At 33.7% G+C, this 24,439-nt stretch overlaps 3 protein-coding genes and 1 long non-coding RNA gene across 14 annotated transcripts; 2 read left to right on the forward strand and 2 right to left on the reverse strand.

Moving 5' to 3' along the window:
• The first annotated feature begins 4,820 nt into the window (after nt 1-4,820).
• On the forward strand, nt 4,821-12,719 carry LOC112736184 (uncharacterized). The gene is made up of 21 exons (XM_025785529.3): nt 4,821-5,338; nt 6,346-6,556; nt 6,653-6,722; nt 6,816-6,858; nt 6,963-7,040; nt 7,135-7,222; nt 7,332-7,414; nt 7,865-7,922; nt 8,338-8,448; nt 8,534-8,591; nt 8,736-8,832; nt 9,302-9,337; nt 9,462-9,598; nt 9,775-9,845; nt 9,937-9,990; nt 10,369-10,511; nt 10,905-11,045; nt 11,171-11,407; nt 11,588-11,647; nt 11,912-12,166; nt 12,314-12,719. Exons 2-21 carry the CDS (start codon nt 6,427-6,429, stop codon nt 12,464-12,466), a joined length of 2,103 nt encoding a protein of 700 aa, XP_025641314.1. The 5' UTR covers nt 4,821-5,338; nt 6,346-6,426; the 3' UTR covers nt 12,467-12,719.
• A 722-nt stretch (nt 12,720-13,441) lies between these two features.
• On the forward strand, nt 13,442-15,359 carry LOC112736185 (uncharacterized). The gene is made up of 5 exons (XM_025785530.3): nt 13,442-13,797; nt 13,882-14,024; nt 14,105-14,214; nt 14,778-14,920; nt 15,041-15,359. Exons 2-5 carry the CDS (start codon nt 13,883-13,885, stop codon nt 15,081-15,083), a joined length of 438 nt encoding a protein of 145 aa, XP_025641315.1. The 5' UTR covers nt 13,442-13,797; nt 13,882; the 3' UTR covers nt 15,084-15,359.
• Nucleotides 15,360-16,051: 692 nt separating this feature from the next.
• On the reverse strand, nt 16,052-18,116 carry LOC112736186 (galactoside 2-alpha-L-fucosyltransferase). The gene is made up of 2 exons (XM_025785531.3): nt 17,749-18,116; nt 16,052-17,658 (listed from the first exon to the last, which is right to left on the reverse strand). The coding sequence occupies exons 1-2, from the start codon at nt 17,918-17,920 to the stop codon at nt 16,247-16,249; spliced, it is 1,584 nt and encodes a 527-aa protein (XP_025641316.1). The 5' UTR covers nt 17,921-18,116; the 3' UTR covers nt 16,052-16,246.
• Nucleotides 18,117-20,308: 2,192 nt separating this feature from the next.
• On the reverse strand, nt 20,309-24,232 carry LOC114925049 (uncharacterized). Of its 11 annotated transcripts, none has more exons than XR_011870138.1 (6): nt 23,884-24,211; nt 23,291-23,362; nt 22,770-22,923; nt 21,766-22,061; nt 21,434-21,676; nt 20,309-20,596 (listed from the first exon to the last, which is right to left on the reverse strand). It is a non-coding gene; the product is annotated as an uncharacterized lncRNA (long non-coding RNA). The 11 variants fall into 11 exon arrangements; XR_011870140.1 differs by lacking the exon at nt 20,309-20,596 and adding an exon at nt 23,453-23,548 and having other exon boundaries at nt 21,322-21,676; nt 22,801-22,923; nt 23,884-24,232; XR_011870133.1 differs by lacking the exon at nt 22,770-22,923.
• Nucleotides 24,233-24,439: the final 207 nt, after the last annotated feature.

Here is a 24,439-nt window from a genome sequence, read left to right on the forward strand (position 1 = left end):
AATAGCATCTCCTTTGACGGATTTTCCAATCATGTCATTACCTGACTCATCTGTAATCCAAACTAAGGCTTAAAGCTCATGGACACCCGAGACTACATCCTTTACTAAAGGAGAGTTAATAGTCAACTGCATCCTTCTCCAAAAAGCTCTCCACACTTTCTATGTCTTTCAATTCATTATTTTGTACAATTTGATTTTTCTGATTAGTAACACTAACTTCAAATTCTTTGATGTTAGGATTCATATTAGGGGGGCAACAAAAGCTTTCTAGAAAAAACTCTTTGCATGTTCACTCAATGCTGCTGAAGTGTAAACCCCATAAATTAATGTTATTTTCTAACACTGCTAAGCAACTAAAAGTAAAGTAGCATCCATTCCATCATCACTTACAATAGTTTTAGATTCTTTTGTCATATGCATTCTTTCTGTGCCAGATGAAAAGACCGTCTCAAATATACAGTATTCGTTCTGCTTCAATTCGAGTGAGATGGGATCGGTGGAAAGTGGCGGCAAAATTATGCAATTTTGTAGGATAGAGCGTGAGGCGAGGAATGAGAGGGTATAAGGGAGGTGGCGGAGGGTTGAGAAAATTAAAGTAGGTCGAAAGAAAGGAAGAAAATGATGGAGAGAGTTGAGAATGAGAGGAGAGGGGAGAGAAATGACAAAAGTGACTGCTGAAAGAGAAAGAATGCGGTAGAGAAAGAGGGGAAGAAGAAGAGGAGTGGTTGAAAGGTGACAGTGTGACACATGATAACCATATCAGCACTGAAATAACTGAGTCATTATCGAAAATGAGCTTAAAAACTACTTTAGTACCCGGAGCTCAATCTAAAGAACTACTATATAGTGAAATTAAAACCTCAAAAATTAAATTAGATAATTCCATAAATCTCAGGAGTTATTATAGAAATGTACTCTCTTAGACCAATAAAAATTTAATGTGATAGGTATGCTTATTTTTTGAAAGACCAAATTAATTTTGTATCTAATTTTAATGCATTGATATTAATTTTTTTTCTTTTACATAATCATTCAATTATATACTAAATGACTAATATAGACAATAACATAAAAATATTTATTTTATTCGTGTGATAAATCATAATTTCCAGTGCTGTTTCTCTCAATTACTAGCAACTTATCAAGAAATGCATTTTCTCAAATTCATGCACCTCGCTCATAAGGTTAATGGAAACGTGGAGGCAGATTGTTGGATTTGAAAAAGTGTGTTCACTTTATATGAAGGCGGATGAAGAGAGAACTGTATAAGAAAACAGTGTTATCATCTACATTTTTTGTATGTATCTTTTGGTGCAAATAAAGTTGATTAGTGAATATATACGACATAGGGTTAACTACAAAAAATGCCATTGAATTATTCAAACGCTAACAAAAATGTATTTGAATTTTACTATCGATAAAAATATTTTTAAATAATTTAAAAATACAATAAAAATATCCAACAGTAAGTATATATTTTTAATAATTATCTTAGAGATTGAATTTTGATGCAATTTTTTGTAAGCATGATTAGAAAAATGAGATATTATTATTCTTAAAATTTGGTAATTTTTTGCTGAGTATGTATTTTTTTGTAATTTTTTAAAAGTATTATTGGTTGTTAATAAAAAAATTACAAAAAAATTATATACTTAACAAAAAATTACCAAATTTTAAGGATAATAATATCTTATTTTTCTAATCATGCTTGATAAAAATAGCTTCAAAATTCAATATCTAATGTATTTTTTGAGAAATACATATTTAATGTTAGATAATCTTACAAAAAAACTAACATTAAATATGTATTTCTCCAAAAATACATTAGAGATTAAATTTTGATGTGATTTTTTGCAAGAATGATTAAACAAATGAGATATTATTGTTCTTAAAAATATATATGTTTTTTTTATAATTTTTTAAAAGTATTATTGGTTGTTAACAAAAAAATTATAAGAAAAATATATACTTAACGAAAAACTACCAAATTTTAAGGATAATAATATCTCAATTTTATAATCATACTTGCAAAAAATTGCATCAAAATTCAATCTCTAAAATATTTTTTGAAAATATATATTTACTGTCGAGTATTTTTGTTGTGTTTTTAAATTATTTGAAGACATTTTTGTCGAAAGTAAAATTTGGGTGCATTTTTGTCTGTGTTTGAATAATTTTGGGGGGTTTTTGGTGGTTAACCCATACGACCTAACGAAATGTTTTGGATAAGTCCAGAATGGGGTTGTATATGTGGAGTCTGATTAAATTAGTTGAGATAATTGATGAGAAAGTAGCACAAATCGTTGATGGTAAATATTTGATGTTGCAAGATTTGTCCATATAATGGTGCATGCACAGTAGTAAAATGAATGAGAAATGTTTCAATAATTGTTCCACTAAGATAGTCAACTGTGATATATAGAAATGGGATGGCATCGCCATCATGAAGATTGTTGCCTCCAAAGTTGTGATATGCTACGGTAAGGCAGGCCCAAATGCCACATGCTTTTATTTGTATGCTTCTGTTTGATCCAAACTACTCATCAATTTGGACTTTACTGGATTTCAATTTCTATCTAGGACTTAATATATAAGTTTAATAGAGATTAGAGACGGTTGTGCTTAAAAAGAAAAAGAGAAAGAGAAAGGATCATATGAAAACTATTATAAATGTATATATGATCTTTAGATTTTCATAATTTTGAATGAAGTTTATTTAATAATATAATAATGAGAAAATTCTAATGTGGAAGATTTATGTCAATTAATAAGGTGGAAACTCAGGTGAAGTCGACTTCACGTGAAGTTGATATCTGAGAGACGTTAGATAAAAATTTAGTCAAATCAGTCAAATTATCTAACGGTTCTCAAGTATTAACTTCACGTGAAGTCGACTGCACCTGAGTTTACACCTTCTAATAATTATGTATATCACTATTTTAGAAGTCATATAATTGTATATTTTAATATAACTAGTTATCAAAGTAAAATCTAATTTGGTCAACATTTATTTCTGCTGCTCTCACGATTAATCATTTTTCAGAAACATTTTAACTAGACGAAGCTCGATACTTGGTACATTAACCACCACTGGTTTTTTTTTTTTTTTTTTTTTTTGGTCATGACCACCACCGTTTAATACATGTACCAAGTATGAAGTTTCGTCAATTAATTATTCTCTGCTAATGGGCTGGGCCCATTAGAGATTATTAGGTACTTAATGACCCAGAAAGCTTAGTTGTTTAACCACAATTTCTTACTCATTTTTATTTTATAAACGAATGTGGGTCTATTTAACCAACTTGTATAGCCCTTAGCCTGCCCATTCCATTACTCTGCGTTTGATAGAGAGACAGAGACGGAAAGATTGAGACTGAAAGACAGATATCGAAATAAATTTTAATATTTTATTTGGTACAAAGTGAGAGACAGAAATTAAAACAAGAATAACACTCTAATTTAATTTACACAAAGGATAAAAATGGAATTAATTAATTGAAATGAGAGTATTGTAGGTATAAAATGTTATTAAAATTTCAGTCCTTTGTGTCTTTACTTTTTGGAGGTACTGAAATACTGAAATTTTAGAAACAAAGACAAAAATTTTAATATCAATCTCTGAGTCAACAAACATAATATTGTATCTCAATCTCTCAATCTCTATTCTAATACCTCAAAACAAATACTAAGGCGACAGGGACACCACAACACTTTGGAGACTCACTGTCATAAAATAAATTTGAAAATATCCACCAATACCTAATAATCCTCAGGTAAAAGAATGAATTTTATTATTTGCAAAGAATGGTGCCACGTTCCCCTAAGATGCCTCAAATCATGGGGACAAACAATGGCTCATTGCCTCACTTTCATTTATTACCCACAACTACCACGGCCCCCCATCCCTTTCAGCCATATATTCTGTCTTACCCTTTCAGTATTTTCTTTTTTCTCTATTAACAAAACACCGTCTCATTCCCTTCCAAACTCTATTTTAAGCTGCTCTTGCCTCTGCATAACACATCATATAAGAATCATAATTAAAAATATCCTGTGCAGTAACTTTTTATTCTATACTAAACTGAGTTGAAAGACGCTTCTTTAGTTTTGATAAAAATTTAAAATCCAGTTTTATATGAGTTTCACATGTTATCCAATAATATATAAAATCATAGTTGTCAGACGCGTGTATTTGAGTACTACATTTGCTTATCCATTCCACTCCATGGATGTGATAAGGAAATTATCAACAGTGGGGACTGGGGAGACACTGATGAATCATAAATCATGGACACATTAATAGTTTAATACATTATACATATACATATAGATATTTTTTGTTCGCACATCATAGTTTTTATAAAAAAATTATCATTAAAAACTAACAAATTTAGTTAAAAAGAAAAAAAAAAACGACGCATAAGTGATAAGTAGGAGCAATTCACTTGATTTTGAAGATAATCTAGTATTTTACCAAATAAAAAAATTAAATTTGGAAAATAGTGTTAGAAAAAGTTTCTATTAAAATCTAGTCAACATTTAACCATAAAAAAAATATATAATTGCACAGCATTAAATGTAAGAAACCACTTTAATAAAGATATTAAAAATATTTTTTTAAAGACGTTTACATGTGTCATATTATTATTAGACATTTTTATTAAACTGGTTAATAATTTATTAAACTGATAATGCTATATTGAATTTATTTAAGAAAAATTTGCAGAGGAAGGACCATGATTAGGCCCCGAGTCCTCCATTGATGGTTGTCAGGTTGTGAGTTAAAGGCATCTGTCTCTGAACGGGTGCTCCACAGGCACAAGCCATTTTGTTTGTTTGTTGGTGGATGAATGGGAAGGTCTCCTTGCTGTAGCCATGAGCATGTGAGGAAGGGTGCTTGGTCTCTTGAAGAAGATGAGAAGCTCAAAGCATACATTCACACTTATGGCCCTGGAAAGAGTTGCAGACTGAGGTGGTTTAACTACCTCAGACCTGGCATTAAGCGAGGCCGATTGAGCAGACCATTCTAAGACTCCATGCACTTCTTGCCAAGCACTTGCCTAATCGAACAGACAACGAAATCAAGAACTACTGGAACTCATCTCTCAACAAGAACAACCACTTATTACACACTCCTCTGTGCCATGCTTACTCAACAAAATGGCCAATTCCTTCTCTGGCAACCAAGCTGCAAAAGCACTCTTCTCCAAGCTAATGAATGGTTGCGAAAAAGGTGAGGCTATTCAGCAGGATGCCAGCAGATCATCACAGTTGGCACTGCGCTGAGTCCTGTAGATGACAACATTGCAGAAGCTCCTGAATTTGTTCAAATGTTAAGGTATGAGGATGAGAGTAAAATGTGTAATTGATTGGTGAATGTTGGGATTCTATAGTCCCACAGAAATGCGAGAGTAAGATACATACTTGACTACTAAAAAGGATTAGGAAGGGAGGAAATGATATAACAAAACTGAAAAGCTTGTTTCAAACGCATGTTAAGAGAAGCTAATTCTGTTGCTTATATCATCACTTCATCTCCCTCTGCCTCGTGCTACTTGGCTCTTCCCAAATTCATTCTTAGATGCTATTATCTACTACTTATTGCTATTTGCTTTTCAATACTTTCTTTCCTAATCATGTTTCAAACCACTTCTTCTATTTCCATCCACTTACTTCTTCTCCTTCATCGTTTTATTTATGCTAAATTTGGACCTAGACTTTTAGATTTTGTGTGTGTTTCACTCAATTAATTTTCCTAAAATCACTTATTCGGGTAAACAACTCAATTACAATACAACATATCTTCATATGATTTATTGATTTTCACTCAACAATAATATAATAATATACTAAAAAAGCAGAAAACATTACAATGATAATACATATTTCTATTATGTATTATAATTTTATGATAAAAAAGAATAACTGAAAATACATTCCATCCTTTAGATAAACATGGGTTCTCATGACTATATATTTTAACATATAGCTAAGAGATTAACATTGAAAAAAAAAGTAGCTTTTTGAATGTTCTTTTGCTATTATGATTGAAATGTTCATTTGGATTTCGGACTATTATAAATATTTATTTCAATAAATATAATTTCTAGTTTGGAATTATAACATTAAAGTTTTGTATGTTTATATTTGAGTCGGTGTTTTTTAACAAAATTTCGGATGTTTTTCTAGGGTTAAATTTTAAATATTTATTTAGATAGTTTGGAATTTTTAAAATCTATTTTAATTGTTCCTTTAATGATTTTTATAAGATAGTTTAAGATTAATTAATTTTAAAATTTAAATTTAAGATAATCTTTTATCTTTTCTTTTCTTCCTTTTAAAAAGACGAAAGTGAAGACTTGAGGTAGAAACTAGACTTGTGGTAGCGGCAAACCTCAAAGTATCCGAAGCCGCGAGCAAAGTGTGATGCCTCCTTCATCGCCATCAATGGCTTCCACTCTCAGAGCCTACGCCGTCCCTCTCATTCTCTTCGCCTTCGCCATGCTCTACCAGCTTCTCCTCATTCCCAATTATTTCCCCCCTTCCCACTACGACGGTGCTACTCTATACTCAATCCCCCTCCTCCTTCTTCTTCCTTCTTATTATTATTCTTCAAAAAGATAAACTTTTTTTTGTGCTTTGCTGATCATAGTGCTCAAAATCGACACCTATAGTCCGGTCGACAAGGTCAGAGACTCTTACCACACTCTTCAATCCAACTGGTATCTTTCCATCTCCTCCCTCTCCTGTTTTCTGAAATTATTAGCTCTCAAAATAATTGGTAACCTTGTCACCTGCATTCTCTGCACTCTCAGGAATTCGGCTCCCCAAGTTCCTGATACTTGTCAGTTCTTAAAGGTTTGTGTGCTTTTATGGTTTCGTTCCGTGTAATGCATATGCTCATTCCGCTTTTACTATGGTTTTGTTTCTGTGATTCGTTTTAATCGTAGCATGATTTACAGATTCAATATGCTTATGAGTTGCTGACAAATCCCTTGTGGAAAAGAGATTATGACCTATTTGGGATTGATGATCAACTTGTGAGTATTTCTTTCTCATTCTTTGAAGACTTGTGCATGTTTTCTACAATTGTTCCCTGCTTGTTTCTCTTATAATGTGGTCTATTGGTGGTAGCATATTCTTGAGAATGCCAGCAAGAATTGTGCTGGAAAACGCATTTCGGAATTGGATCTCCCTCTACTAGATGTCCCTCCTCCTTTTGGTTAGTTAACACTCCAACGTGATTGATGAGAATTTATATAGATCCTTTTAGTAGGATATAAGACAGACAAAATAATTTAATTTTGATTTACATTGTTTTAACCTCTCAGGGCCTATTGATCATTCTCATAAAGTCATTACCGCACTAGACTTCCAGTCTATATTTCCAGTTACAAAGCCATGGCTAATTCAGGTATATTCAGCATAGAATATACTGATATATTTTAATTTCCTATCGTTACGATTATTGCATTTCACTCTTAGAATTCCTTTCAGTTGAATTTTATTAATGATGAGAATTCGAGTTTGTGAATGTTCAGTTTTGTATTTTTCAAATATCTCAAGCATCGTGTATTGATTTCTTCCTGTAACAATATGCTGGCAAATGAGTTGTTTTGTCATTACTTTATCTCTAAGATTTGGAAACTAAGAACTCTATTGGTTCACATTTGTAACTTTGAATGCTTAATTAATCTATAGCAAGTTTACTTTTGGGTTTGTAGCTGTCTCTCAAAAGATAGGTTTGATTGATCTTGCCTTTTCAAACTCTGTATCACTCTCTTGCCTGATTCCACAATTTTTAATTTCTTTATTGTTTCATTGATGCCTGACTTGATATCCATGCCAAATGCATTTGGATCAGTTATATTCATCGGGGAGCAAACGCTGTGCTCAATTTTCAGAATCCTGGAATAAAATTGGTATGTTTATTGATGATGAACTCCTGTTTGTTTGTTTGTTTGTTATTATTATTATTATTATTATTATTATCAGAAACTACATGTTTGTTTCATAATGAAAGGATATTTTTGTATTGAGTGATTGTGCCTTTTCCGTTTCTCCCTTTTTGTGGAGGGCTTCTTCATCCAAAATGATGGCAGGGTACCAATCTATTTTTCTTCCGTTTTTCTTGGGAAGAAGATTTCCTTTCTTAAAGAGATATGCCAACATTAACTCAATTAACAGAGCTTAACTCAATCTCAAAAGCTTGCTGCATGTAGAGGGTTGTCCAAATACTTATAAATGCTATCATCTTTAAGTGATTTAGGACTCTAACCATTATATCGCTCACTACTATATGGATGAGATGATTCTGACTAATTCCTTTGCATTTAGCTTCTCTATTGCATCCGTTTGCAAATACTGGTATGGTGGAACTTGGTGAGGTGCAATTAGCTGTCTACCTAGCTGATAAAAGATCAACAGGAAAACCTTACTTCAGAAATGGTATGTGCTGAATACAGTCAAAGTTCTAGTTTTGAATTGAGAGAAGGATCATGTCTGGCTTATCTTGACATATTGAACTATTCAGGAATTCCATATCTTCTTGCTATTCCTCCCGGATGCCGTGATGTAAAATGTTTTAGTAGGTGAGTTTTACTTTAAGACCTGGATTTGACAATAGTGGCAACTGCAATTTTATAAATCCTTTACCACTCAATTGTCAGCAGATATATTTAACATCGATGGTTACACATTATTACATACATGTTACATGATTTCTTCCCACATAGGTTTGATGGAGAGCTTACTGTGGACAAGGTTACAAATTGGTTTGCAACAACTGTACTAGCTTTACCTCAAATTAACTACTACTCGAAGGAGTCACTGGTAATTTTTCTGAACTCTAAAGATATAATACTGCTCGTTTGTGTCAATGTGCCAAGCAGAGTTCTCTATCTCTCAAAATAAAAATGTCTGTGGTAGTGATACAATCCTTTAAACGCTGGTGATTTTGGCGGCAAACCACAGTGATTGTTGGAGAATTAAGTTGCTAAAGAAAAATATCACGGTGGAGCAAGGTGACTAACAAAAGAGAGGATGTGATTGGTTACAATAAAATAATTAAAAAAGCATTTCATCAGCCTTTAGGTATCGTTTTGGCAATGAGGAAAGGAGAAGCATAGTTCATGGTACTGGTCTGTTAAACACAACTGAAACCTAAATAGGGTTCATATAGTAAATATGAAGATTAATTCACCCTTGCACTTGATTTCCTTTTGGCATTATAATTCGTCTTTGCTTAGAGTTCTATGGTTACTGAGTGGAAGTTTATTTTAAAACTTTCAAAATATTTCAGGTGCCAAAACTTTTTGGAAAGAGTAGTCATCATAAGGTACAATTCCCTTTCTTATTGCCACATGCTGATTTCAAAATGTTTGATTCGTTGGTTTTCTAACACAAATATTGTTTTATAAAGGACATTAATGGTTTAGTTTCTGCGGACCCTTGGTTTATAGGTAAAAGTAATCTTTTTCACGAAATCTGGGGAACGTGCTGCTCCATTTATTCGACAAGCAGCAAAAGATTATTGGGATTATGCTTCATTCGCATTCATTCTTTGGCGGGAAGAGGAGTCTTCCTATTGGATGGGAGCGTAAGTGATGATTTTTACAAAAATTAATCTTGTCAAAAGATTATTCGGTACTACTTTTCCATGTAGATGGTGATACACAGTTTTGAATATTTATGTTCACTAGCTTATTGATTCATTGCATGACCTTGTATGATGTATTTAATTGTTTGTTCATTCTTTAAAAAAAAAAATTTCAGATTTGGCGTAGAATCTGCACCTGCTGTCGTATTTCTTAAAGACCCAGGTGTCAAACCTGTTGTGCACCATGGTCTGTTTTTTCCTTCTCATACTACCCAAGAACCATTTGATCTAACCTCTCCTTTTAATTTGACTGACTATCTGTGCATTCTGTGCTACAGGTTCAGTAAACAATTCATTTTTCTTGAAGATGATGGAAAACAATAAACAGCAAGGTAGAAATAGATTTATAGTTTGGCACATACATAATCTTAAACTGGATTGATTTGACGTAAGATATTTTTGGAATAAGCCAAGTATGGTTTGATTCTTGCACAATAAGTACACTGTAGAACTTTCGGTTGCTGGAAATGTTGGTATCTTATTCATCAGAAAAAAAGGAAAAAAGAAAAAAAAAATCTGAGTGAACCTTGTTTATAGAAAATGACTTCGTAAGGTTTGACTAATTTTTGGATTTAATGAGTAAACTGGGTTGTACTATTACTCTTAAGACTTTCAATCTTCAATTTTTTTAATTTGTAAATTAGGTCCTTATTGAATAAGCCCTAATCTAGCTAGTGTGTTGCATTTTTCCCTCTTCTTTCTTCTTTCAGAGCTTCCTCAATTAAGAAGTGTGACATCAATGGAGCTTGGTTGTGATCCCCATGGCTATTCTCGTGCTGGATATGATACAATTATTTGGTATTGCGCTATTGCAGTAGGAAGGCCAGGTCTTGCGCTGAACAAAATGCGTGAAGTATGTACTTTTGTCTTTGATGCAGTCACAAACTCAATTTTTTCATTATGTACACTAAGAATTATGCTTATTTGGGTTCTATAAAACAGTCCTCTCCCTGTTGCCTTTGTTAAGATACCTCGGATCTGACAAGGCAATCTATATGACTATGCCACTAGATTCATACTTTTCTTTGTTTGAGATGTACAAAGAACATAGCAAAATTTGTGTATTTTGCACATTTTTTTGTAATCAGGGATTAGTTTTCTAGGGGATGTGCGCTATGTATTGGTTATAGTTACACATTTTATCATTATTTTTTTTCATGATGTTTGCTTTGTAGAACTAGATTTTTGTCTTTTAAAGAAGCATTTGTTATTCATACTTGGAAGAGGTTGTAATTCAGATCCATAGACTATGTGCAGGGTCAAAGAAACATTGTCTAAGCATAATGAGGCAGATGCATCATCTGACAATCAAACCTTAGCTCCAGCTGTGGAGGTAATTAAAAGAAAGCGGTTGACGTTTGCTTGGCTTGATGGTGAAAAGCAGAAGGTAATCCTTTTGTTTTACGTTTGATTTTTTACTTCCTTTTGTAGCTTGTTTGAATGCAGTGCACTTTCTTCCTCGTCTTTGCAACTATTTCTAGCCTGAGCTATTAACGAAATATATTTCCATAGGATTTTTGTCGATTTTACCTTGGTCCGGCTAGTGAGCAGACTTGTGGACAACACACGGGCGTTGATGATATTCCTCAGTTATTTATTATTCGTTACCTGAGGAATAGCAGTGCTATGGATACCAAGACAGAGGAAAAACCGACATGGAAATCTCTGCTGATGAAAGATCTAGAGGGTGAACATGATCAAGCAGGCCAGTTTGTAGCTAGATATAAGGGTGCAAGTGATATCTCAGAGGTTTGTTCTTTTACACTGAAATTTCCACATCGCAAATGGTGCTTTGTATGATGTTTCTCTGCCATAAGTAGTTTGGCATTTCTTTTATAACTTATCTAAAATTATGTTGATTACTTGACATAATGATGTTAAATCCAGTTTTTCTCATTATATTTTCTATATTTTTTTGCTTTTCTGCAGATAAGCCAATGGATTGCAAGTATAATAAAAGATGGTGACACAAGAGAATTACCATTCTTTGTAAGTTTTTTTTATGTTTTAACTTACAAGTTTTGCTTGTTAGCACTATATAACATAGGGACATAACTTGGGATGTTTTCTCTGCCTCCTTAAATCAATTATTTGTTTTTGAATTCTGGTTAATTGCTGTATTCAAAAACTTCATCTGCTTATGTGATCATAGTTTCATGAATGTCATTCATTTTGATGCATTCAAATGAGATAGGTATTGATGGGTCAAATTCTTTATAGTTTTCTTATTTTATTTCTGTGGCATCTTCACAGACACTACGAACTCCCGCTCTTGTTCCAGATGACAAAGATCCTGGTTGGTCCAGAACTGCGCAAAAGGTTCCTTTGGAAAATCTCAAGCAACGGATTCAAGGTGTTGTTAGAGGACTCTTGGTTTACCAAGAGGATCCAAGAATTGGTCCTTTCTTGCTTCTGGGAGCATTAATATCTATGGGTACCATCTGGTTCCGAAGGAACCAACAAGCTCAGACATCTGAATCAAATCCACAAAGTCAACCAAGTTCTGAGGTAATTTTTGGCTAAATCTTGCATAGCAGAACATGTATCACATTCTGGTATTTTTTCACATCTTTGGTTTTGGAAAATAATTCAACATTTTTATAAGGAGAAAAAGTAATATAAGGAATGTACTATCTCTGCCTTTCATTATGACAGGAACCTTCTCAGGATGAAAGAAATCGGAGACCAAGAGATGGTCTCCGAAGGCGGCAAACTAAAGATTCGACTAAAAATCAGCATCCTTCTATGACGGATTCGGAACCAAAGGGTGCTTATCAAATGCCACTTTCAGATTCTGAATCTGAGTAGTTTCAACATGGTTTCTCCTTGAAGGAAAGTAGCTTTTCAAGACAGTGCTATATGGTCTGAACTCTAATTAGGCTCCTAGTTGAAGCCTTTAGAACATGATACTAGGCTGTCAGCATGTCAACTCGAGATTAGGGCGTATACTACTGATGTCACGCTGATTAGAAGCTAACTTGATTTTCTTTGTACATAGATGTTATTAAACTTTCCTGCTCCGATCATAGAAATTTATTTGAATTTGGTGTTTCGATTAAAACATTTACTCTCAAATGGTTTCTTTCTTTAAGCTTGGTGCCTACAAAATTGAGAGCTCTATGGAGTGAGCGTATATTACGTGTGCAAAAGGCTTTAATAGTTGATAGAAGCAACTCAAAGATGAAAAATAGTAAATGTCTCTATGTGGAGTGGAGTTTATTAGATTCCAATTAATCTTATTTCACTGAGATTTGCTTGTGATCAAGTTAAAGACAAATTTCATTCACTTAAATTTTATTTTATTTCTTTAGAACAAATATGGGACTATTTAAAATGACAGAATGATAGCATTAATACCCTATATAGTAAGTTAAGATCTGACATTATAAAGTTTTGATAACATATGAACATAAAATAAAAAAAAAAGGATAAAATAAAGTTGAGTTTTAACATTGTGCATAGAAAAACGAAAATGACAAATATTATGGAGAAAAGATAAAATAAGAAAGATGGGCATGACGTCAAATCCTGTAAAATTTACACATGATAAGTATAGTATAGTCCATTAACCAACTTGGGTTGGTCGAGTGATCAGCTCACTCGTCTGCTTAAGCAAGTGTCGGGGGTTTGAATTCCGCCTTGTGTATGCAGCAACTCATTGGCCAGCGGCAAACCCTTAAATGGAGCTCCGATCTGCGACGGATTAGTCCTTGGCCTGTCGGGTTGGAGGATACCTTGGGCAACCAAAAAAGTATAGTCCATTAGACCATTATCTTTCATCTTTCTTTTTTTGTTTTTTTTTTATTTGCACCAGGTATCCATCAGGCCGGAAGCCCAATGACTAATCCTTCGGGTACTACAGAGGCACAAGTAGGCGACCCTCCATGGGTGAATACTGAATAGACAATAACGGGCCGATCAATAGAGTAGCCCAATGAGGCTCATGGAAGGGTAGTATCGTAATACCCAAGTTCTAAAAAACATGAAAATAGTGAATAAAAAAAAAAAGGAATGCGATTCTTCACTGCCACTGGAGTAAGACTAAAAACTCATCGCTCTTGTTTCCATCACGCAATAATAAAAAAGCAATCTTGTTGTTTTAGCTTCTAGTTTCGCATCGTGGTGAATACTGCTTTCAGGTGATTTTTTATTTTCCAGCTGATTTGTTACTCTGTTTTACGATGCGTTTTTTCATTTGCCCCCTTTCTGTTTTGCTTGAGAAGAATGGGAAAAGACTCAAAGCCAAAGGAGTCAGGAAAGGGAAAGGGGAAACAAGCAGCAAGTGGAAGTGATGAGAATGCTTCTAAGGGAAAAGGGAAAGGTGCCAAAAGTGCAGATGGCCTTGGTACCTGCACCTATGTCAAAGGTAGCATATGATTTGCCACTTCATTGGATTTTTCTATCCCTGTTGGTGTATTGACATTAAATTTTTTTTATTTGGTGCAGCAAGGCACATCCTGTGTGAGAAGCAAGGTAAGATTAATGAGGCATACAAGAAGCTGCAGGATGGTTGGCTTGAAAATGGCGATAAGGTCCCACCAGCAGAGTTTGCAAAGGTAATTTTCTTTTGCATTTGGTAGGGTTCTTAAGTTAGTGGGTGGTCTGTTCAAACATCATTGCTAATGTAGCAATATATGATTTCATATATCTGCATCATTTGTTCATATTTCTTTTTAAGTTGTTAATTGAGTTTTCAATTCATTGTGGGACTAAGAATCTTATTTTTGGTTGAGTATCATAACCATGATTGGTGCAGAATTCTTGGAAAGAAGAAACAGGAATCTATTCATTTAGAATAAACTACTCCATTGCTGACCATGAAAGATTTAAATTCCGACAATTCTAACCATGAAATATGTAAACTAGCTTGATACCTACAAGAGATTGGATTATTTCAGCAAAACTACCCAAAATGAGTAGTTTAAGGGTAGTTTTGCAGAACTAATCCAATCTCGTATGGATATCGAGTTTGTTATATCTTTCATGGTTAGACTTGCGAGTGCTTGAGTCTTTCATAGTTGGAAATAGTAGTTTATTCGTCCATTAAAATTTCTCTACGCATATAAATGTTTTGCCGTTTCAATTGTTTTACATCTAGAATATTTTACTCTGCAAACAGGTAGCCCAGGAATACTCTGAATGTCCATCAGGAAAGAAGGGTGGAGACCTTGGATGGTTTCCGCGAGGAAAGATGGCTGGACCATTTCAGGATGTAGCGTTTGCCACGCCAATTGGAGCCACCAGTGCTCCATTCAAGTCAACGTATATCCCTTTAACTCATTGTTATTCCCTTGATTCCTACTCCTCACACAAGCACCTAGCTCCTTCTCTTCCTCTATTTAGGCAGATATGCTAATGATTGTTTTGATAATGATGTTGTAGGCATGGCTACCATATTATATTATGTGAAGGAAGGAAGAACTGATCACTGAATAAGAACAAAGCTGAATTTCAATGGCTTTGAAACCCTAAACTGTTGTATGATTGGGTGTTGGTTCTTTTTCTTTTTGTGAATGTGGTTTGATAAGTTAAACCAACAGAGTTTGCCGTATGCACAATGATCTTGCTTTCGAGTACCTGGATAATTGAGAGCATCTATGTCACTATGGATGGTTTTTCACTTTTTGCTTCCCAAGCTTGGATGTTGATACATGATAGATTTTGCTACTATCTTAATTAGAATTTCCTTCTGCCCCTTTCATATTTCTCCTCTATTTTTCGTGTCTGCTTTTGCTATAATTTAAAAAGGAAGAAATGTAGTAAGCAACTATGCTTAGAAGAAACATGTTGTTCCTCGAGTGATCCACCATGTGTTAAACACGACGAAGAAAAACTGAGTGAATTTTAAAAAATTTACCATCCTGAAGCACACCCCAAACACAGAAGGTTATGTCCAGTGATAAAAAGTCATCTTGATCCTATTTTATGGAACGAAACTGGATCCTATTTTATGTTTAGTCAATGCAAGTCATGATTCATGGATTTGGATTTTCTAAAGTTTGAATTTTACCTTAGAGAGTAAAGTGTGATCTCTTACCATTTATTTTATAGGTGGGACTAAGAATAAATATAAGAGAGAAATCATTCAAGGGTAGAAGATCACATTTTACCCTCTAAAGTACAAATTTAAAATTTAGAGGATCCAAATTCTGATTCATCGTCTTCCGCTTTGAAGTTTCGAAATGATCCAACTGGCAACATCTTCATTTTACCTCGATTATAATCTGATATGAAACACATACAACTGCCTAAACTTGCTAATATTCAAAGAAGGAACGACTGAACTAAAACAACTAAAGGATGGTTTATCACATTCAAATCACCATAACCGTTTCAAGTTGCTGAGCTGTGTTGTACTATTGTTTGCCTCAGAGAACTAACGATGTGCCAGTATTTGTCAAGAGAGCATAACTTCATGCAATTTAATTTATCGTCCTAAAATAGTAATGGCACACACATTTATATTATATAGTTTGTGCATATAAGAATATAAAGATTAAAAAGAATAACTAATTCTATTGTACAACAAAATTTGCAAAACTTTCAGCTGAGTTGACAGGCACAAAAGCATGCACAAAGCATAGCTTGCTACGCATAGTTATGTACAAGCTTAAGACCCCAGCTCATATCCTCACAGTGCCTAACATGTGGAACAAGTTTACCAGTGTCAATTCCTTTCTTAGCCTTGCAGTCATAAAAGGGAGGAGCATGGAAACATGGCTCCATCGACATAGCACGTTGACAAGGAGGATCTGGAGCTGTTCTATTCTCAGGCTTGTATAGTATCCATGGTTTTAAACCTCCCAGTCCCTGTGCCACATAGCCGAAAGTAGACCATGAGCTAGTAACCAACACGTCGGTTAAGCTTAAGAGGTACATTTCTGCCCAAGCTTTTTGGTTGTGCATCTGATTCTCAGTTTGTTGATATCCTTCATGGCTTGGCTGGAAAACGCCAACTGCTTCTCCCGTCGTGGTGGGAAATTCCCAGTACATATCTCTGACCTTTTCGGAATAACCAGAGCTTAAGGATGTCATGAGTACTGCTTTCGACTTCGGCTTTCCTGATGAACTAATAGTAGCCTGCTTCCTGTTAACATCGGGTAATAGATTCTCCTTGAAAACACAAGCTAAGATCTGATCCAATACATGTTGAAATGGACCTGTTCCGGTGTCAAACACTCTAATCTGTATACCTACTCTCTCATCCACATTAGCTAAATAAGCTTCATAGTATCTAATGACTAGTCCCCATACTCTATTTGTGGGGTGGAACAGATACCTAGCTAAGAAATGGAAAACTGTTTCCCTATTTGGAAACAGCTGATTCAGTTCCTGCTCAAAAGACGGCATCAAGAATAGCGACGGAACGAAGTAATTATCTGTTCTGACTAATAACCAAGGTACCTGATCAAGAAAACGTTGGTCTTCATCGCAGAAGAATAGCTTATCTTGATCGTCGTAGTCATGCGCTAGATGAAGGTACACAAAAGATGCTGTAACTGATTTATCCTTGATCATTTTCCCATAACAGTGAGCAGATTTCTGATTGAGATGATGGAATTGAGCACGAAGAGGGAAATCGGGAGGAAGGAACCAGGAAGCGTGTGGGAAGGGCTCGCAAAAGAGATCAGTCATGTCAAGTCCCGGATCAAGCAAGAGAACACGGTTGGTGAGGAGAGCATAAAGGAATGCAGAAGCAATGGTCAATATCCTATTCCCTAAACCGCTGTATGAAATCCACACTAGATATTTACAAGCAGCCGAAGATGACTGGCTTGGAACACCGGACCTCAGATCTTTCACTGTTTTATTGTAGGATTGAGTATAAGGTCCACATTCTCTGTGGAGCGCTTCATATTTTCTTAATCTAGAAATGAGGTATGAAGAAGGTTTTGCTGATAATCCTTTGCGGTTAATGAGCGAATCATATCTGCTTAGACAAGAGGTTTCATCGAATCCAGCAGGTAGAAGACCAGCAAGCAGCTTATCGTCAATCCAACCTAGCAGCAATCAGAAAACAGTGTAAAACCCTACCTAGATCACAAGAGAGGTAAAAACTAAAAAGGGAAAAGCAAGAAGAAGAAGCGTACGGGGCACAGATATGGGGACGGCGTCGGAGGGAGGATCTCGAAGGACGAGGGAGAGGGAGAAGACGACGGAGAGGATGATTGTGGAGAAGACGCACAAACCGGCGAGGCGCATCATTATTATGGAAGGGCATTTCTTCTGCTCCTGATGATTCCTGTGATGAACCCTCTTCATCAACAACCACTGATGCACTCTCCACTTTCCTTCTCTTTTTCGATCTCAATCACACACAACTTGCACTCGTCACTACGCTATTTTCGGGATTCCTTCCTTCTATACAACTAACTCATTCTTGCTATATATTTTCCAACAATTTTAATTCCATTAAATAAATAAAATTACTACTAGCACTATGTTAATATGTTCTCCTGGAAAGAAGGGGAAAAAAGAAAGAGAGGATCAAAGAAGCTTAATTATTTTATTTTTACCTTGTTTAAAAACTCAAAAGCTACTATTGTGTCATTAATCTTGGAGGTTAATTTTGAAGTATTATCAGTTTTTTTTTTTGGTGACTTGACGTATTATCAGTTTATTATGCCATAAGCCCATAACCATACCTATCAATTTTGATAAACTAAGCTGGCAGAAAATTGACTGATTTTTTTTTATATTGGAACAAATTGTGTGATGTGCCCCAATATTTTAATGTATATGAATTTTACTCTTGTATGGGATAATTTTTTACCTTTTGAAAGACACAAACGTCACCTACGCTTTGTATATAAAAATTATTTTTAAATTTGTTAAATACAAAACGGCAATGCCGTTTTCATTTAAAAAATAAAAAAATATATATTTTTCACAAATGCATGGAGTAATTTTTTTTAAATTGAGAATAGAAAAATGTCATTGACGTTTTGATGTTTTTTATTTTTTTTTAATTAAAAAAATTGAAAACGGCGGTCACGTTTTGTATATTTCTACAATCATGTTAAATACAACTTTTTAAACATTTTGATAATCCAATATTAAAAAAAAAAGTTCTGTTTTGAGGAGTGTTAGAGTTTGTAGATTTTGTAATTTGTAATAATTAATTAGTTATTATTAATATTTTTAATAGTATAAAATTATATCTAATCGTATAACATTATTTAGTATAAAAAAGGATTTTTTTTTATTTTTTAGCGTGTTTAGTAAATTTCTAGTAGTAAAAATAAAAGCACTAGAAAAATAAAAAAAAAATTGAGAAGCTGTAATTTACATCTTTTTTTAAAAGATCTTTTTTCCTTAAAAAAAAATATTTTTCATGTAATAAATAAACAAAAAAAGTACTTTTATATTGTTATACCCAAATATAATTGATAGATAAAAAGATCTTTTTGCATAAGATATCCAAACATAAAATTACTTTTACTTTTTCATAAGATCTTTTAAAAAAAGATAACTAAAAAAAAAGATCTTTTCTTAAAAGCTCGTCCAAACAAACCTTTATTTTTTTTTACTGATTAAATAATAGTCAAATTTTAATAAAAGTGTTGTTCTTTAGATTTTTTCTTTTAGAAAAACATTTTTTCCTTTTATTCATATAAAAAAATTATCTTCATATTTAATAAAAATATTTATTATTTATTATTTATTTTTAAATTTTATTTTATTTCAATCATAAAACAAACGTTTACCTTAAGATTTGATTTATTAATCATTTTAAAAGATTGGTGAATAATAATAATACGCTCGTTACGTTTTTGTTGAGTAACCATCAACAACAAAATATTGGAATAATCTCCTTGAATAAACTAAAGGAGGACCATCTGCACATCTCTCTTGTATCGTATATGCAAAGAATTTTTTTATTGATCCTTCCTCATGACCTCTTTCGAAGTTAACATTCTGTTTGTTTAGGGATATATTTTCTTTGTCGCCATCTTCATCATACAAAAACAATAAAGGATATTGTAATCCCAAGTACGCTGGATTAAACTGGTTTATTCGCTTGAGTTTTCCATTCCGAGTTTCAATCACAATATCTCTAAGTCTTATCAATTTGATCTTCTATTATTTTATTTTAGTTTTTTATATATTTGAATTGTATTTTTTGAAATTAATTTTAAGAAACTAATCTTTTAAATTAGCTAATGTAATCTTCTTAGTGATGCTGTTGCTGCTTGAGTATGTTGTCTGCTCTGTTTGGCTGTTTTAAAAGTCCTATCCCAGACACTTTGCTTTGATTATAGTATACTTAACATCGGATTCATATCTACACTTTTAAAGAACGCCTGATTTCTCAATTTTCATATTGTGAAGGTTATCTAACTAACAAAAAAAAGTTTTACTTAAAAGGTTTAGTTTTTTTTTTTTTTTTTTTTTTGGTCATGCTTAAAAGGTTTAGTTTAAGTACATCCAAAAAATAAAAAAGTGATTGGTGGAAATGTAGCTCTCCTTACCAAGTAAAAGTTGAAAGTTTTGACAACTAAAAATGACCCACAAAAGAAATATGATATATTCTTCAGTATAAAAGGATTCAAAACTTTTGGCCCATCACTATTTCACTATAAAGAATGAATTGATTTGGAATAAAGATGTGGGCTAACACTAAAAAGTAGATATAAGCATAAAGGCTACCCAAGAGTTTGATTGAGAATTAGGATTCTTTTGCTTCGGGCCGAGAGTATTATATTAATGAACTAATGAAGTCAAATTAACAAGGTCTGAAAAATAGTTAACAAGTTGAGAAGTCATGATTATGAAGTAGTGTAATTAAAACTTACAATTGTAATATAACTTAAGTCATTTTTTTTCCATTATGAATATTATTTTTTAAATTTCATTGTTTAACTTAGTTAAATTAATTTATAAAAAAATTTAGATATATAATATTATTCATATTATATTATTATATATGGGTTAAACCTAGCATCATTATACTAAATTTTTATTGTAAGATAGTGTTAATACCAGTTGCTTTCTATATTTCAAGGAGAACTTTTATCATACGTTAGTCAATATCCATTCACTTTGAATCCAAACCCATTGCATTAAACAACAACAGTGTTTAAAATGCAATTTTTACAAGAGATCCAACTTTCTTAACAAGACATTAAAAAAAAATAACAATGCTCAAGGCATTAAATCCTGAGTGCCAGCCTGGATATGAAGGGACTCAATATCCATTTACTTTGAATCCAAACTCATTGCATTAAACAACAATAATTTTTAGAATGCAGTTTTTATAAGAGATCCAACTTTTCTAACAAGACATTAAAAAAAATAACAATGCTCCTGAGTGTCAGCCTCGATATGAGGGGACACTCAGGATTTAATGCCTTGAGCATTGTTATTTTTTTAATGTCTTGTTAGGAAAGTTGGATCTCTTATAAAAACTGTATTCTAAAAATTATTGTTGTTTAATGCAATGGGTTTGGATTCAAAGTGAATGGATATTGAGTCCCCTCATATCCAGGCTGACACTCAAGATTTAATGTCTTGAGCATTGTTATTTTTTTTTTAATGTCTTGTTAAGAAAGTTGGATCTCTTGTAAAAACTGCATTTTAAATATTGTTGTTGTTTAATGCAATGGGTTTAGATTCAAAGTGAATGGATATTGACTGACGTATCATAAAAGTCCTCCTTGAAATATAGAAAGCAACTGGGATTAACTCTATCTTATAATAAAAATTTAGTATAATGATACTAGGTTTAACCCATATATAATAATATAATATGAATAATATTATATTATTATATGCTAGTGTCAGCCTCGATATGAGGGGACACAGATACCGAAAGTTGGGTTGGAGTAATGGAACAGTAATAATTGCTGACCAAACGAGATCCTCTGAGGAGGAGGATGAGCGGACTTGCAGACATCCAAAATATTCTCCAAAATTGGAGGGCAATCCTGCTGTTTAACTCCAAGGAATGGAATTATGTAGTGGAGCAGCTCCTTAGTCTCAGTAATGAATGCCTTATCATCATCAACAATATCACCTCTGAAAAAATAAAATAAAATAAAATTATTACTAAAAATACATAAATTGATGGACGAGATAATACATGAATAAACTATAACAATACATACTTAATTAAAAGTAGATACAAATTGCTTGAGGTCAATAATTCCCCCAATGATGGATCCTTCAGTAACTCAGCTATGTGGGGCTCCTCCACACCCGAGAGATCAAATCGATCCTTTCAACTTTCTTTGTCATGTTCTTCTCTTTTCGGAGATTCCAAATGGAATCCGCGCTCCCTGTTTTTTTCATTCTCGGAAGATGATGTGCTGTTACCACTGGGAGGGGAGCTCCCAGTAGGTGACTTCTCGGCAGCACCTAATCCGAGCACGTCCACCAAGACATATTCACTTTCACTTGTCATCTAGGAGAAAAACACAAAATTAGATCATAAAAAAAATTCTCAAACAAAATAAACTTAACAAAATAAAGTATATGAAAGAAGAGAAGATGAGATCGAGATAAGAGAAAATCCGAAAAACAAAAACGGAAATCAAAAACAAGAAAAAAATTGGAGATGAGATCCAGAGAACAGAAAACCAAAAGAACACAAGCATAAATCAAAACACAAACACAAAATAAAGTTCAGAAAAATAGGAGATGAGATCGAGAGAAGACAAAACCAGAAAAAAAAAACACACAAATCAAAAACAAGAAAAAAAAAATTGTAGATCCAGATCCAGAGATGAGAAAACCAGAACAACAAAAACAAATAAAAAACAAGAAAAAAATTAGAGAAAATTTGTATATGAGATCCAGAGAACAGAAAACCAGAACAGGAAACCGAGATAAGATCGAGAGAAGAGAAAATAAAAAAAAAAACAAATCACAAACAAGAAAAAAAAATAGAGATGAGATCCGCAGATTAGAAAACCAAAAGAAACATAAACAAAACATAAACACAAATAGGAGATGAGATCGAGAGAAAATCGAAAAAAAAAAAACAAATCACAAACAAGAAAAAAAAATAGAGATGAGATCCGCAGATTAGAAAACCAGAAGAAAAGAAATCAAATCATAAACACAAAATAAACTTAAGGAAAAATAGGAGATGAGATCGAGAGGAGAAAACCGCAAATACGGCTGAGAAGTTGGAAATTAACTAATCAAATCTACTTCATTTCTATCCATTCCCATGTATACAATAGCCTATATATACTTGTTTGTTTGTTTTCTTGCTTGCAGGTGCCGATTCCAGTTTTGCTATGCTTGTGGTGAACCTTGGACTAATATAAATAAACATATTAAAACATAATTATAGTCTAATATAAACTTTAAAATATCATACAAATTAAAAGTACTACATAAACAAGAATAAACCTTTAGTATTTTTCCCTTCCCTGCTGAAAAAGTAGTTTTTACATTGTTGATTATAGTTGCCAGAATTTTATTCACAAGGAAATTTCAAAAAATATGTACTTAAAAAATAAATGACTTTGTCATTTACATTCACACCCTTTGTGTATTCATTTACACATATATCAGCAGTGAGCTATGTATTTTACAGAAAAGAGAAGAGCCAAAAATTGAAAAGATAGGAAGCTGATGAAAGAAACCAAGCCAAAAAGGCCATAGCAGACATTTGATATCTACCACATAGTCTTGCAGGGCAAAGAGATCCACCAGCTTCAAGCAGAAGATCCGCAACACTCGCTGTAGAGCATGCTGCAGCCAGCGAGAGACACAATAAAACATGCATAGTAGATAAGGAAAACGAAAAGAAAAGTCTCAAAACTATTAGTTCAGTATTGTAACCTTATTAATGCCTCTTCAAGTCTTAGCCATAAATTGCAGATAACTACATACCATGTCTCTCAGAAAGATTATCATTACAATCCTTTGCTGAATAATCTCAAGTTCTCAACAAACAACATCCAAAATTATTTAAAATTATTCACAATTATTCAACAAACAACAAAATTCAGTAGTTCACACTTCACAGCTTAACTAACAAATTCCCAATAATTATTCACAATTATTCCACAAAGTTCACAGTTTTGAATCAGTAACTACTAACTTCAGTTGAATCAGTTCACACTTAACAGTTCACAGAAAAATAATTATTCAATCACTATATCATTTCACAGTTAAATGACTTGAATCAGAGTTCACAGAACTTCACTATATCAGTAAATCACATATCACTATATCAAAGTTCACAGAACTTCACAGAATTAAACAATTACCTAGAGAGCATGCAAGAGACAGTGGTTGCGGAGGGGGGCAGAGACATCGAGTGACCAAGGGAGACAGAGATACCGAGAGACACCAAGGGAGACAGAGCATGCAAGAGTGGTGGAGCAGATGGTGGCTTCGAAGGTTGCGATGGCTGCTGCGCGATGGAGGGGAAGTGAGCGAGCAGACGGTGGCTGTTCGAAGGAACGACGGCGGCAGCACGAGGCGGTGGCTGGACGGAGTTGAGCTCAATGAGATCGAGAGGTCTGAAGAGCCCTCCCTGGACTGAGTGTGTGCGAGAGAGACTGAGAGGCGCTCTGGAGTTTGGAATGCTGAGTTAGGGCTTGCTGGTGCCTCAGTGAGTGAAACGGCGACGTTTGGTTGCCTTTTCAAAAAACCGGTCGGGTCACGATTCGGTTCGATCGACTGGTTTCTGGCCGGTTCACCGATTTGATTACAGTTTCTGAATTCTGCGGTTTTGGCATTTGTTTGAACCGCTTTTCTCAGCGATTCACAGTTCAACCGGTTCGGTCCGAACCGATTTTCAGAACCTTGGTTGAAATTGAA

Source organism: Arachis hypogaea, chromosome 13 (assembly GCF_003086295.3).
Source record: "Arachis hypogaea cultivar Tifrunner chromosome 13, arahy.Tifrunner.gnm2.J5K5, whole genome shotgun sequence".
NCBI lineage: Eukaryota > Viridiplantae > Streptophyta > Magnoliopsida > Fabales > Fabaceae > Arachis > Arachis hypogaea.

Coding starts and splice junctions, on each gene's coding strand:
- LOC112736185 (XM_025785530.3), top strand. CDS start 13,883: ATGGGAAAAGACTCAAAGCCAAAGGAGTCAGGAAAGGGAAAGGGGAAA. Junction 14,025..14,104: donor TACCTGCACCTATGTCAAAG/GTAGCATATGAT, acceptor TATTTGGTGCAG/CAAGGCACATCCTGTGTGAG. Junction 14,215..14,777: donor CACCAGCAGAGTTTGCAAAG/GTAATTTTCTTT, acceptor CTCTGCAAACAG/GTAGCCCAGGAATACTCTGA.
- LOC112736186 (XM_025785531.3), bottom strand. CDS start 17,920: ATGAAGAGGGTTCATCACAGGAATCATCAGGAGCAGAAGAAATGCCCT. Junction 17,659..17,748: donor CGTCCCCATATCTGTGCCCC/GTACGCTTCTTC, acceptor GATTGCTGCTAG/GTTGGATTGACGATAAGCTG.
- LOC112736184 (XM_025785529.3), top strand. CDS start 6,427: ATGCCTCCTTCATCGCCATCAATGGCTTCCACTCTCAGAGCCTACGCC. Junction 7,223..7,331: donor AGATGTCCCTCCTCCTTTTG/GTTAGTTAACAC, acceptor TTAACCTCTCAG/GGCCTATTGATCATTCTCAT. Junction 9,991..10,368: donor GGAAAACAATAAACAGCAAG/GTAGAAATAGAT, acceptor TTCTTCTTTCAG/AGCTTCCTCAATTAAGAAGT.